At 44.1% G+C, this 16,180-nt stretch overlaps 1 protein-coding gene across 1 annotated transcript in view; it reads right to left on the bottom strand.

Annotated features, from left to right (window-relative positions):
- Positions 1–414: 414 nt before the first annotated feature.
- The window catches only part of KLB (klotho beta), a 46,472-nt gene continuing 30,706 nt past the window's right edge, over positions 415–16,180 (bottom strand). Inside the window, exons 2-5 of the mRNA XM_088442025.1 lie at positions 15,270–15,780; positions 10,522–10,790; positions 6,268–7,411; positions 415–3,701 (exon numbers count right to left, since the gene is read on the bottom strand). Coding sequence (XP_088298151.1) covers positions 3,295–3,701; positions 6,268–7,411; positions 10,522–10,790; positions 15,270–15,780 — 2,331 coding nt within the window. The 3' untranslated portion in view covers positions 415–3,294. The remainder of the gene's footprint in view (positions 3,702–6,267; positions 7,412–10,521; positions 10,791–15,269; positions 15,781–16,180) is intronic.

Raw genomic sequence — 16,180 nt, 5'->3', positions numbered from 1 at the left:
TTTTTTTTCATGTTATTTTAGGTTTAGGGTTAGGCTAAAATAAGTAAAAAAAAATCACATCGACATTTTAGTGTCGACATGTTAAATTGCAACATTTTATATGGGGACACTTTAACGTCGACCTAAATGTACGTCGACATAGTTGTTGCCAACCTATCAGGTATGGCGACATCCAAGCCCTGCGGACATTCTGGTGCCGATATACTGAATGTCGAATTTCTGCGTGCCGACATGTCATAGCACACCCAAAATAATATCATGGGGGAGATCACATCAGTTGTCATTCATCGATTAGTTGAACATCGTTGATTTGAAGACCTCTCTTAACCGTAAGATACATTACACACTGACAAATGACACACTGACACATATCTAGTTTATTTTAATACCAGATGTGAATCTCAATAAACGGCCGAAGAGGTTCACTCATGGATCTACGTTGGCTGAAATTATTTTTTCCTGTAAAGGCAAAATTACTGTTTTATAATCCATCATATTGCAGATTATGAAATCTATAGATGACAAAACATGCCGACATGCATAGTGGTGGACATCCCAGAAAGTGAAGTGAGCCTAAGCAGACTCCTCCCACTGAATCAAGCCCCGCCTGCTTGCTGACAGGTCCGCCCACTCGGCTAATCACAAAGGGAGCTTCAAAATTAGAAATGAAAGAAGTGTAAAGACTAATGTGCACAGAGACGATTTTATATTTTACTTCAAAATTGTCGTTAAACAGAGACATATGAGTGAACCCCCATTTACCAATAATTAGCACATGACATATGACATATTTATAGAATAAATATATTAATCTGTGACCTCCTTATTAAGAAATCCATGACATAATGGTATTTCGTGTCCCCCGCCCCTACCCCCCTTTTAGCTCTGTATGTTCGAGACTATTTTCGGTCAGAAATCGGTTTATTAATGGAAGCCCCTCAGTGAGCTCAGACACAATAGTGTGAGGGTACACTTAGCTATGTGTGAGTGCCACCCCATTGGATAATATGGAATATTTGTACTAAAAAGTTACCAAACAATGCAAAGTCAGCCATTAAACCTGCACGCCTTTCCGCCTGCCTACATAGGGAGCAAATGCAGCCATGATGTATATGTGTAACGTATTTGACTTTAAGAGCCGTATTCAATTAGAGCGGATGCGCAATTCTATTTCACCTCCCAGAGTTTTTGCCTACATCGCGTCTTTTGTAGGCAAAAAAGTATCGCGGCCGTGTGCGATAAACTCCGTATTCAATATGGAAGTACGCGAAAAATGGGACCCGGCGAAACTTGAACAGGCGGAAAGTACTGTCAGATTTGGGGAAATCAGCCTGACACCCCCCAAAAGATGCTCTGACATGGGGGTTAGGTATGGTACCCCCCAATCTGGCTTGCTGAAGATATTTGGTGTTTTTAAACGGGCTCAATAGCTGATAAATACCGTTTTTCTATACGTGGTGAAGAATAGTACTCAGGAGTATTTTTTTTCCAGAAAATAAGTTATCCCAGCACATTTGGGGTACGTGAAAATGGGGGTCAGCATATTTAAAAGCTGCTAAAGTTAAGTTGAAAAAATCGTGAAAAATCCACCTGCCGCAAGCACCTGCAATCAAAAAAACACCTGGGTCATACTTGGGGACCCCCCAGAGTCAAGTTCGTTAGTTTTTAACTTTGTCCCCCAACATTTTTTTTTTCACCCCCAAATTCAAAGTGATTTTTTTGGGGTGTCCTTAAGTGTTCTTTTTACATTTTTTGACACAGTTTACCTTTGGGGGACTGTCTGAAGGCTGCACGGGAGTTCCTGCAACGTTGCACCCCAAAACCCCAATTCTGCACTTTTTTCCGCCTCCGATTCATAGGCGAAACTTTTCCGCCTATTACATTGCATTGACTTTCCGCCTAGGTCGAAAAGGCTTTCAAATTGAATACGGAGTAAAACCCAAACAGGCGAAAATGACGTCATTGGCGAAAAGTTTTTGCCAAAAACACGCAAAAACGGCTTTTCGCTTCAAATTGAATACGGCCCTAAATCGGTGATCTGGCAACCCAGATATAACGCACCTGATAATTACAGTATTTCCATTTCATCCCTCTGTAATGGATGTTAGACAGGAAAATAATAATAATAATAATAATAATAATAATAATAATGATAATGAAAAGGTTAAAAGCACTTTTGCCATGACAGCACATGTCAGTGTCATACGTCAATGATTAGCCTGTCTTGGAGTGGTTTGTGTGTTTGTTTAGGATGTTCCTATTAAACAATAACTTAAACCACCTTATCCAAATAGTTTTTTTTAAGCTATTATGTTTCTATGATGCTGGTGAAAATCCAGCTACATTGTTCAACCTCTTATGGTCTGGCTGTAAGGCTGGAGGCCGTTTGGAGAGCTGGCTGACAACTGCAACCTAATCACAGCTGTAAAACAAATGGCTGACTTAGAAGACATACTGTTGCTTGTTATGTGGAATATTTTAAGGACAATATAATAACAGTAGACAAAGAAAAGAAAATTTGGGGCTCATTACCACAAACCCTCATTAAGCTATCATTAAACTCAAACCCTTATTAAACCCTCATCTTACCAAAGAGATCAGTGGGCAACTTGTGGCATTCATGATGCTATTTGGCTACTTCACTGTGGCACCCAGTCAATGGTTGGCTGAGCATGATGGGTTTTATAGCCTCTAGGCCTATTACCCATGATGCTAAGCCAACCCGTGACTGGTGCAGGCAGGCAATAGCTGGGCCACTGACCGAAAAAATATCTCTATCAAAGACATGTCTATGATTGTGTTATCCTGAGCTGTGGCATGGCAATTGCTCTAAGCTACAGGTCCAGTGTGAAGCCATGATCATCAACCTTCCTTGGCATGCATTGAAGAACCACGGATAAGGGTAAGGAGTTTGTGTCCCCCCCAACTTCTCTCTAAAACAGAGTTGCTCCTAGTGAAGAGACTAGTAGCATTTTATTTCTATAAATAAATGTTTCATAAAAAGTGCTACTAATCTGTTATAGTGGAATGTTGCAAGTGGGCAAATTAAAGAATAGGCAACGTCCCGGAACGGTGACTTTTTTCTTGTTTTAAATAATGAAAAAAAAATATATATATATTACAGTAGAACTGCAGTTTATAAATTAAATTGTAAGCTCTGATGATGAGAATGTCACGTGTCTTTGCCAATGATCCATGGGACAGAGACCCCATGGCAAGCCATGGATCGGTATTTGAATTCCATAGAGGAAATGGAGTGAATTCATGGAAAAAGTCAGTTGGGGGCTGTCGTGATCAGCACTGGCTGAAACCAGCTTTCTTTTTAATTAGAAAACAGGCTCTGTGCTGGGGTTTTACAGGGCGCAGTTTTCTCCTCTTCCTCTTGTACTTTCGAATGACTGCGACAGTTATTAATAGAATGACCGTGGAAAACAGGCAGAAGCAGAAGAAGATGAGCGGCTTCCTTTGCTGTATGTATGTGCAGAAAGGACAAATGTTTTCGGCACTCGTCATTCTGCAGGAGTTCCTGGCGTGATCCGGTGGGAAGCCGTTTGCTGTGATGATTGCACTGTACGTACTCACTGAAGCCTTCGGTTTCATGTTGTACATGGCAGAGTTGTAGAATCCATATTGTGGTTTGGTTTTGTCATTCAGCCTAAATGCGTAGTATCCTTTTAAGTTGATGTCATCTTGTAGGTAGGCTGGAAGAGAATGAGATAGAGCGGAGTCAGTACTATAAGGGATGCAGTCATAATACCGGCTGTCGGGATGCCTGCGCTTAGAAGTCAGAATCCCAGGCACCACGACGGTAAGTAGTGGGGTGAGGAGGAGGTTAGGGTTAGGATTAGGCACTACTGGGGGAGGGATAGGTTTAGGCACTAGGGAGGAAAGGTTAGGTTTAGGCAGTGGAGGGGTAGGGAGAAGGGGAGGGTTAGGGTACTTACCAACAACTGTTGGTAACCTAACCCTGATGGGATGCCAGCGTTGGGATTCTCACCACCGGGATCCCAAACGCTGGCATCCCGTACCCAACCCGTACTATAACATATCAGTCCTCATTCCAAGCACAAAGAATGTAGAAATATTTATTTATATTGTAGTATTACCTTCTTTCCTAGTTACTTGAATGTTTGCTAGCAGTCACTTTCATTGTGGAAAATGTAAATCATAATTTAAATGTACTTTTTTGAATAACATTGGATCACCTGTGTCTATAGATCGTATAACGTTCTGTAACTGCATCTCCATCATGAAAGCACAGCAATTGTTTGCCTAATGATCCAGTGACTGAATAGTTGCCTAATTTCCCAGAATGCTCTTGACACTGCCACATTAGAAGGTGACCTCTCAGACTCCTAAAAGAGCAGGCGTTTCCCCCAGAGTGCTACCACAAGATCCACCTCAGTGCTTCACTGTGGTGCACCACTCTGCTACCAACTAGAAGTGCTACTACACCCACACCTCAAGGCCTCAGAGAGTTAGGGGAGCCCAGGCTAGTGATGAATAGGATGTAGTACATCGGTCAAATGGGACCTTATATAATACAGTATAATATATAATGCAACACACAGCAGATAAAGATAGATGAAGATAAAGAAGATAAAGGATGCATTACAGGGGGTATGAGGGTAATGTAGGTGGCATCCCGCCATGCCGATGGTCTAATTGCCGGTGCCGAAATCCAGTATCCCGACCGCCAGCATCCCAAAACTAAGTATTACCAGTTAGGGGAGGGTTAGGGTGTGGGGTTAGGCACCGGGGAGGGAGGGTTAGGATTAGGGTGCTGGGAGGGGGAGGTTAGGTTTAGGCACTAGGGGGGGTTAGGGTTAGGCACCGGGGAGGGAGTATTAGGTTTAGGGTGCTGGAAGGGGGAGATTAGGCTTTAGGGGTCGAGGTTAGGTTTAGGCACTGGGCAGGGAGGGTTAGGGTAGGGTTTAGGGTTAGCATACTTACCTATGGGATGCAGCTGTCGGTATTCTGACCAGCGGCATCCCGACCGCCGGCAATCCATATCCAACCCAGTATGAGGGACTGATGAAGCCATGATGTTTTGGAGGATGGATATGGAACATTGAGGGGGGAAATGGTTATCTAGGGGATTTATGGGTAATATAAGCGGGAGATAAATGATGGAGGGATTGATAGGGAAGATGATGACATAAGGTGATTGATTGAGGAGAGGAGGATATGGGGTATTGTTTGGGAATATGATGATATTGGGCATTTTTGGGGGGAAGATGAGGATATGGGGGATTGATGGATGAGATCATGATATAAGGGATTGATGGGGGAGATGATGATATTGGAAATTGATGGGAAGATGATATGGGGGTTGATGGGGGAGTCAATTATATGATATAGGGGATTGATGGAGAGATTATTATATGGGGATTGAAAGAGTAGATGGTAATGACTGGAGCATATAATGGCATGGGGAACTGATGGGGGATTAATAGGGAAGATGATGACATAAGGTAATTGATGGGGGAGAGGAGGATATGGGGGATTGTTAGGGAATATGATGATATTGGGCATTTTTTGGGAAGATGAGGATATGGGGGATTGATGGGTGACATAATGATATGAGGGATTGCTGGGGGAGAGGATGATATTGAGGATTGATGGGGATATGATGATATATATGAGGGACTGACTAAAAACATAATAGCATAGAAGACTGATGATATGGGGGAATGATAAAGAAGAAAATGATGGAGAAGATGATGACATTGGAGGATTGCCAGGGCATGTGGTATGGGGGTATTTTTCAAGAAATTGGTATGATGTATGAAATCGGTATGATGTATGAAATTGGTATGATTTATGAAATCGGTATGATGTATGAAATTGGTATGATGTATGAAATCGGTATGATGTATGAAATCGGTATGATGTATGAAATTGGTATGATGTATGAAATCGGTATGATGTATGAAATCGGTATGATGTATGAAATTGGTATGATGTATGAAATCGGTATGATGTATGAAATTGGTATGATGTGCGGTCAGTCACAATGTTGACACATTGTAAATAATCAGGTATAGCTATGAAAACTGCAGCACCACAAAAAGGTTTTGTAGCCTATAACAATTAATGTTTTCATTAGCTAACCGCACTAATGAACTGAACTGACTAGCTGATATGAGCTATAGCATGTTCTTTCCTGTGCATACATGTCCCACATTGAATATACAGATATACACATATGTTACAAAAAACATATACCATGCACATTTAATGGGAAAATAAGCACCCAACCCTTACCTTGTAATAGCTGCTGGTTGTATTGCTGTAAATAATGCTTTCTAAGTTCATCATTTTCTAAAGATTTGTCATCCACTCCGTTTGCTGTAATGTAAATTGGAATGTTTCCATAGTTCTTCTTTATCCAGTTTAGAAGTCTCCTTATCCCATTCGGGACTATTGCAAACCCACTAGCTGAAGTTGGCTGTGTGGCATCCGAGAGAAAATAGATGTCCTGGTCAGCGTCAAATCTGCTATCATTCTTTGCCTCGTGAATCACCAGCCTAGTGGTGAAATGATTCAAGGCAATGAAATCGGCTGCACCTCTCACCAGGCTCTTCTCTTCCTCTGTGAAATGCGGGAGGAAAGACTTAGCCACTCCCTTTTGGTTCTTGGTGAGAATATACTGTCTCATGAGAGCTGGATAGTCACCAGAGCCAAATAATGGCTCAGCAAGCCAAGCAATGTCAAATTCCAGAAAACGCTTGGCAGCCTCGGCGTGAGAATCGAGAAAGGGATTGGCCGGCTCGGCCCAGTCAGCATGTAGAGACAATGATACATGACCTTGTTGATCAGTCCTATAGATCTTGTCATACAAATGCCATGCCATAGAATGGGCTATGAGGGCATTGTGTACCGCTCGGTAGGTGTTATTACTGCTGTACTGGTAATGTTGACTTAGGCGGTTTGGCTCATTCATAGTGATCCACTGCTTCACCAGGTCGCCCAGTTCCTGAAAGCACAGCTCTGCGTAGTCCCTGAAAGCCTGCGCGATAGTCCTGTTTAACCAGCCTCCTTTTTCTAACAAAGGTCCAGGAAGACTTAGCGAGCCATGCGTTGGGTAGTAAAGCGTCAACATGGTCTTGATTCCAAATTTGGATGCTTCTTCTATCATACAACGGTAATACCTCAGGACTTCTCTATTGATTGCAGACAAATCTCCCTTTGGTAGGATCAAGGACCAGTTGAGAGCAAATCTATAATGTGTGACTTTTATTCTGGTCAGCAGGTCTACCTGTTTTTTGATGCTGATGAAATCGGTGCATTGAGCGGGACGAGTCTTCAGCTTCACTCCTTTCACTGCATGCAGAACGCCGTCTCCAGTAACATTCCACACATACAATCTGCGGTCTACGAACTGAGGAGAGGAGGGAGCCAGCTCTGCCTGCCAACAAAATGAGCGGGAAATTAGGATTAGTTGTCAGCTATGTAATATTTTGTATAATGCATGTATGAATAAGTGCCTTGTTTGGCAAGGGTGCACCTTGTAATTCTGCTGCCTGAGGGCCTATTCAGAGTGGCATGCGATTGCACAGCCGCTGCGTCTTTGCACGCAACAGCTGTGCAATAATATACTAATGCCGCAGTAGAAGTTTTGTGTAAATAGACTCCTCCTGTGAGCTTTAGCGGTCAGCTGCTGTTTCCGAAGTTCACTCTGTGTGAACATCGGTCATCCCTTCCAGTGTCTCCATGCATCTGAAGCCAGTGACAGAACGCAGACACTGGCTTCAGCATGAAAAAACGGGACTGTTTTCTTGGACTCTGCTTCACGCCACCCCAGCTCCGCCCCCCAAATAGCTGCAGCCTGTTAATCAGACTGCCGCGTCCCAGTAGTGTGAGCGAGCAAGGAGATCCTGCGCATGCGCATATAGTCAAACATCAGCATTGTACGCAAACGATTGGGCTTGCGTACAACTCTGAATCTGGCCCTGAGTCCGGTAATGGTCCTCATCCTTTACATAAGATTCAAGAAGTATTTGCATGCTGGTAGTGTATACTATAGAATTGAAATAATATTATTTTAATAATTATTTGACCTTTAACAATGAAGAGACTGCTCATTTAGGGGTCTATTTATCATCACTTAATTTCTACAAAAGTAGGTGAAAATTAATAATTTTTTTCAGAATTTGACAGTGGTAGTGTACACCATTCTCAGATGGCGTACAGCACCCAATACAGCAGAGGGATCTGAAAAGATCCCTCCTTGCTGTGTCCTCTTACCTTGCTGGGGACTGACTCTGCTGGGCTGCATGGTCTCAGCGGATTCACAGACTCCCGTGGTGGCTGCAGCACTACGGGGGCAGAGGACAGGCAGCGGGGGTTGACTGGGAAAAAGCTGGGGGGAGCGAGTAGGCAATCGTGCAGGGGGGGGGAGGTGCATACCTGCCTACTCTCCTCGAAGTTGCAGGAGGCTCTCAATATTTTCGGGTAACCCGCCAGAAGAATAGGGACTTCTCCCATATCCTGCCCACTTCCTAGAAGGCAAGATACGGAAAAACTTACCTGCAATCAGTGGTTCCGCGAGAAAGAGGCGGGGTTTCAGGATGCGATTTCATGATAATCTCATCATTTGACCCTGCCCCCTATTTAAATATGCCCGAATTGCGGCCTAATTACGTGAAACGTCCACCCCCATCACTTCCCATCTGCTTCTCTTCTCTGGGCTGCTCCCGCAGAGGAGTCCCCTTATTCCAAAAAGCTGTCTCCGCAAAAAGAGCAGCTTTTTGGAAGTGATAATTAAGTATAGGAGGAATGATAAATACCTCCAATACTTGGAATGAACTCTCAGCGAGTTCAATCCTTAATTACCACAAGGGATATTTTTCTCTTAATGAATAGACCCTTTAGGGGTCTATGTACTAAACCTTGGAGAGAGATAAAGTAGAGAGAGCTAAAGTACCAACCAATCAGCTCCTAACTGTCACTTTACAGGCTGTGTTTGAAAAATGGCAGTTAGGAGCTGATCTGTTGGTACTTTATTTCCATCCACTTTATCTCTCTCGAATACTTAGTACATAGGGCCTGATTCACTACGGATCACTATTCTGCTTATTCACATCCGTATACTTGACCAACATAGTGTAACATCGAGTAAAATCGGATAGTTAGAGAAGCCCAGATCTTACTCAGGAAGTGCTTACTTATGCGCACGCTATGACGCCTCAGGCAGCATCTGGTATCGCAGTGGATAATTTATGCACGCCCTTGCAATGGCGTTGACATGCACTGGCCCGTCTGCGTTCGCCCGACCACCCCCCTGTCACCACCCACAAACAACACTTCCTGTCAATCACTCCGCCATGGTTCTGCATAGTCACTGCGTCCTCAATTCCTAACCCATCGCCTAGCTTGCGCACTGTGATGCATACGCATGCCATAGATATTTCCACGCACCAGTGTATAACTACTTATTACTGTGCTATCTAATACTGTTTGACTCCATATACGGAGCCGTCGAGCTAGTGCTATGCAGTTTGTTTGTTTGTAGGTCTGCGGGAGACCAGATATACTGTGCATGTGTATTATGTTAGATGCGTATACTGCCTATTAAACACAGGCTGAATGGAAACTATCTCCCTAAGACCATCTCACTATATATCTATACCACAATACCCTTATCTAGTGATACACTGACTCTGCTGGATGTCAGGTCCCTGACGGCAGTGACTATAGGAGCCGTGTTATACAACCGTCACTGATACATATATATATAGGATTGCCATACCATATTAAAGATGTTTTATCCATATATATAACCCACTAACAACGATGGTCAAGGGTGATAATACATGGAAAATATATGCATAATATTATTGTGGTCAGAGATTTATACTGAGAATCACAGTATGTTGCTATAATATCGGTTTTTGGATACAATTAATATCCAATAATATCTTTGGCAACTAAAGCAAGTATTGCAACATTATTGGGTTATAACTACAGAAGGAATCTCTGTAAGAGCTAAACAACTGCACACAATATATTAAGAATAACACTACAGTACCTCCAATTATTAATTTATGGTGAAAAGCACAGACATATTTTGGATGCCAGTTTATCTACACGTCAGCAGAATTATATTTTAAACACTTGTATCTATTTATTTTTCTTCACATTCTTATCTATGTTTTGTTTTTATTTCGCTAGCTTCACATGTGCTTATTACAATAAAACATTTTATATTATCTATTAAAAGTTATATTTTAATACTCAATACATTGCTTGAGTACACCTAGCTATAAGATTCTTTTCCCATTTTCCCATTCCTTGTTCAAGTTTATGCATACGCATGCGCAGTTTGAATTAATCGACCGATTGCGTGCTTATAAGCAACTGCGTTCCTTGGTGAATCAGGCCCATAGACCCCTTAGACTTTTGCAATAAGATATTTTCCAATTTTTTGTTCAGTACTTTATAATATCTGCTCCCCTAAATACTGTCTGATGCACCCTGCCCCAGCCATTATAGGCGCACCCCTCCATCTGTGTTTACCTTTAGTACAGAATCTGTTACTCCCCAGGAGTAGTCACATGGAAACTGCCCATGGACTTCCGAGTCAGTTGCCTCCAACAGAAACCCATTGTGAAGTATGATTTGCTGGTAATATAGCGCAGAAGATTTGGGCGTTATCAATTTGTCCTTCTTGCTGAAATCTACGTAAAACAACCCACGCCTGATTTTGTATCCTTCCTGCCATTCGAAGCTGTCCATCAGCGACCATGCGGTGTAGCCAAAAACCTTCACGCCATCATGTTTAATAGCTGATCACATAAAAACAAAACATAAACAATAAGGTTAGTAATAAGTATAAGAGGGAGATTTATCGAACCTTACACAGATGACGAGTGGACTGGAGGTGTTGCCATTAGCAATCAATCAGATTGTAGATATCATTTCTCTAATAAATTCTATAAAATGATAACTAGAATCTGATTGGTTGCTGTGGGTTGATAAATCTCCCCCTTAATTAACACATTTCAGAGAAGCATATGATTTATACTAAGCAGTAAAAGGTAAATATCGGGGAGGTTTTTTGAGTAACAATCCAAATGTGATTATTTATATAGAAAATGTGCCCACAGATCTGGTTTGTTACCTGGCCTAGCAGCCCTCATAGTAATATAGGAAAAGGTAATTGTTAAATAATACAAGTTACATTAGCATAGTGGTGGCAGCCATTTTGTAGGCTGTCAAAATATATGAAAATGCTGCCAATCAATTCACTAAGAGCCTCAGACAACACAATATCCTTGAAGGTTCCTCTCTTGGCCTGATTCAGATCCACACCCTAATGCCATCGCAGCTGCGATTTCTTTCGGATCGCAATAACGAAAATATGCTAATGTCTCCAAAGCTTCCCTGAGCATAGGGACGTCCACTGCTGCCTTCTCATATCCATCTGACGAAGAGCAACAGTGTGACCTTCGGGAGCATTGACGCAGATCTGGCAGCCACGCAGCTTCTGAGTAAGTCAGACCAATCTCAAACATTGCGGCTCTCCTGACGCGCAGAGGGCTCTCATGCTGCGAAGGAGATCGCAATGGCTAATTTATGCACGCCCATGAAACAGAGTTTAAATGGTCCCGTCACACCTACGTTTGCTTAGCCACGCCCCATTACCGCCAACAAACTATCTGTCACTCACTTTGCGAATGAATCCTCTGTGTTAGCGCAATCGGAACAGAAGTGCGGCTTTCGTGCATGCGCAATTGCTAACAATCGCTCAATCTGCGTAAACTCTGCATTTGCATGCGGATCGCAATAAGGCCCTCTGTTCTCAGCCATATAAGACCATACTTGCCGACATTCTGGTGGCCTTTACTGGAGAGTAGGCAAGTATGTAAGTTAAAAATGTTGGGCAGCACAGTCCTTAATGGCAGGGGCGTATCTATAATGGGTGCACAAGGGCCCACACCACACACCCTGCACCCATTTATTCGATACTTACCTCTCCGGAGTCCCACATAGGCGGTATCATCGCTTTACAAATCACCTGGAAAATGGCTGCAGCTGCCATTTTCCCGGGGTTTTGCAGCTGCGCAGTAGGGAAATCACCAGGAAAATGGCTGCCACAACATTTCCCCGATGACCTGCGCATGCGCAGAAGACTCTGCAACAGACTAGTGCCCGGAATCTACTGCGCTCAGTGCTTTGCCGGTCGCCAGGTAGAGAAGAGGGGGCCCCGGACTGCACATGGGGCCCCTCCTTTCTTAATGCACCCCTGCTTAATGGAAATGATACTTTTCTGTATTAACCAATGAAACTTAATTGATGGGCCTGATGTAGAGGTGCACGCAAATCCTGTCGCAACTGCGATTCCATGCGCAGCGTTTCTGCAAAAATATGCTAATGGTTTAGCTGAAGTCTTGTGCACAGAAACGCCCACCTTCGGCGTCTCACATCCGCCGCTTGCGTACAAAAGATAAAACCTTTGGGAATATCAGCACCAACAGTCGTGCCACTGAAACTGGCACCTGCCCTAAAGCTGGGTGCACAATAAACGACGCGTGTATCCAGCGTTCTGATGGACAACCTACCCTGCCGACGGGCCGACATATTGGGTGGCCGGTACACATTAGAAGATCCGGTGCCCGACCACCCGATATATCGGCCCCTGCCGTATCCCGCTGCATGGAGTCATCATTCGCATCGTCAGATTCAGCTGCATGTGGGGCCGACCTGACGATGCGGACCCCATGGTAGCACACTGTCTGACATAGTGGGTACACACTAGACGATTTTGAGGATTTGACGTTCCGATCCATTGGAATCTGACAAATCGCTCAAAAAATCGTCTAGTGTACCCAGCTTTAGGCAGGTTCAATTTCTCTATCTGGATATGACACACTTTATTTTGCAAGACACTTCTCCATACGTACATCTGATATCGCATCTGCGACTCTGCAAATATATGCTGTATACTCTGCTCACTGACTTTGGCCGTCATTCAGAGCCGTACGCTCTGAGCAGAGCGCACGCTCTGAATGAGGACTGGCCTCCATGAAAATGGAGCGTCCTTCTGGACGCTCGCATAGCTGTGGGTCACCACCCACAGGCTATACGAGCGTGCATTTTGATGGCCGCGATGGTCGAGACCATCGCGACCATCGAAATTGCGAGCCGGAGCCTGCGGTTGAGGTTTTCAACCGCAAGCTCCGGAGTGATTTTGGCTCTATCAGAGCCAAAATCACTCCCACTGACATCACTAGTGATGTCAGTGGGCCGGCTTTTGACGGGAGGCGTTCCCGTGGGAACGCCCCCGTCAGGGAGGCATGCCCCCGGCACGCCTACCAAAGGGGGTGTGCTGTCAATCAACATTGACAGCACGCCCCCTTTGATCGGACACAACGAGCGAAGGACTTTCCTTCGCTCGTCGCGTCTGACGCATGCGCACGATGGAGCTCCCTCCGTCGTGCGCATGCTCAGTCCAGAACATCGATCCACTTGCGAGCGGACACCCGCTCGCGAGTGGGTCTGAATCAGGCCCTTTGTCTATATGTTCCATTAGCCATGACTAGGTTACAGGGCAAAATCCATGCCACAGCACAGGAAGAGATTGTTGGTTTCTCCATACAGTTTAGATGACAGACATGGTATGTGCTGACTGATATTTTACTTGCATTGTTTTTATATCTCTTTAATATTTAATCTACAGGTAAAACATTTACATTTAGAGGGAATTTATTTTCTGATAATAGTAAAAAAAAAAAAGATCTGAGACCAGTTTAAGTTTTTCATTAATTACTGTAATGGATCATAACTTTACTGGTCTATTATCAGGTAGTTAGATGTTTTTCGCCCAATCCTGCGTTGGACGTAGCGGCGATGTGGGACGCCGCTGAGTAATTTTTCATATGGCATGAGTCTGAGTTGCACAGCGCAGGCACCCTGATGGTGTTTGTACGGATTTGGACCCACAGGGCCTCATTGAGAGATGTACACAATGACGATATTTACACAGATCGAGCAATTATTCGCCATTGCGCATTTGTGTAAGCCGCACTGCTCACATGCAGCGATTGTTTTGCGACTATGCTCACACAGAGGATTCACTCACGAAGTGAGTGACAGGTAGTCAGCGTTTGGGGGAGGTAACAGGGGTGGCTAGGTAAACGCTGGCGTATCTGACCATTTAAACGCCGTATCATGGACGTCCATAAAGTAGCCATTGCTAATCTCAGGTGAGGTCAGGTGTTTGAGACAGGTCAGACTTGCCGTATAAGCTGCATGGCTGCCGGATCTGCACTGATGTTACTGATGTTTACGCTGGTGTACGACATCGGACGCATATGAGAGGGCAGCAATGGACGTCCCCATGCTCAGGTAAGCTTTTGAAACATTAGCCTACTTTCGCAATTGCGAACTGCGCAAAATCGCAGCTGCGATTGCATTACCGTCCATCTCTGAATCAGGCCCACAGTCTCTGGAATATATTTGGTGGTGACTGGGAGGTAACAGGCGGGGGTTGTGACTAATCAGACACATACTGAGGTGATGCTTTATGGGAGTGTTGCAGGCGTGTTGCTGAAAGCGGTTGTGTACAGTACAGAGATTCCTAACTGCTCACATAGGGGGCGGGATGTACTAACATTGGCGCTACTTACCATCAGACACCGCATCCCTACTGATCGCATATGTACTAACATATCCAATCAGTACAGCAAAGGACAGCTCTTCCGATAAGAGCTGTTCCCTGCGGACCCGCTCTGCACCGTGGACTTATGGGTTTATGACCCGGGAGTCCATCTGTGCATGCCCAGAGTGACGTGGCCGTGGGACATGCTGGGAGGGATCCGATCGGATCCCTCATAGCAGCGCGATGCAGTAGAAGCCCATAGGCTTCTATAGGGTAACACCAGCAAAAGCTGGCGTTGCCCTCTGGCGGCCAACTGTTGATACATACTGAAAATGCATTTTTCCTTTAGTACATCCCGCCCTGGAGGCCCTACTCAGCCGGAGAAACTGCACCTGCCACAGCGCTGGTGCACCTTTTTATGGGGCAATCGATTGTGCATCTACCAGGCGGCAGTGCAGTGTCTACAGATGCTGTGAGTGAGCGTCTCAGTCCTTGTACATTCGGATGTACAGACGTACACCAGGGAAGGGCTTTGTAGCGACATTAGCATAAAGTCGGCAAAAGGCGCAAGGAAGGCCACGGCTGCGTCCAACTCAGAATAAGTCAGCCCCGACGTACCTGTGTGTTACACCACTCTCACATTAAGGAGCCAACATCTACTTACCCAGTAGGACGTCATTGATAAATTTCTTCATGATGTATAATGTGGTGGTGTCTTCAGTTTGGATGTTGCTGTTGGAGAACCAACCATTTTCCATGATTAGGATTCTGGGATTATCATATTCCAACTTAATCCAGTTCAATACCCCCCTTAGATGGAGTAAAACTCGAGCTGATTTACTGGCATCATTTGATGGCTTAAAGTTATTGGGCCCAAAGGAGAATGCAAAGAAGTCCGCTGTCCCTTTAATGTGAGCTTTTTCTGGCTCTGAAAATTCAGGTAAGATTGAGCCGTATTTCCTCTTCAGACTCTCAGGGTAATCGCCGTCCCCGTGGATAGGTTTAGCAAATCGCCCAAGTACAGTGTCCATGGATTCCTGACATATCTCAATAGCTGATGAGTCAATATTTCTTTTGTCTGGTTCTATCCAATGGGAGCCCAATGTCACAGAGAGGTACCCCTTTTGAGATGGGCGGTAATGGGTATTATAGGTGTGCCAGACCATAGCGTGAGCCTGTAATACATCAGCAAAACTTTGTTACAGTAACAGCAAATACTAGTGCACATGGCAAATACAACTGAGGTTATATAATACACTGAGTGCTTGTAGTTAATAAGGAACTGTATATACTCTAGCTTCAGTGTCTCAAGGTGATATATATTTTTTGTTCAGCTAAATGTTGCCAAACTATATCAGTTTATACCCTACCCTGAGATTAGATACTGAGGGGTAAATAAGCAGCGGCTTTTGCAAACCGTCACTTCTGAGTGAGTTTAAGACCAAAATTTAAAACAGCAATGATATTACAACAAACAAAACACAGCAATGATATTACAGCAAACAAAACACAGCAATGATGTTACAACAAACAAAACACAGCAATGATGTTACAGCAAACAAAACACAGCAATGA

This window comes from Taudactylus pleione, unplaced genomic scaffold, assembly GCF_031769625.1.
Source record: "Taudactylus pleione unplaced genomic scaffold, aTauple2 ptg000302l, whole genome shotgun sequence".
Lineage (NCBI taxonomy): Eukaryota > Metazoa > Chordata > Amphibia > Anura > Myobatrachidae > Taudactylus > Taudactylus pleione.
Note: the sequence above shows the minus strand (reverse complement) of the source record. Positions and strands in the feature narration are given on the sequence as shown.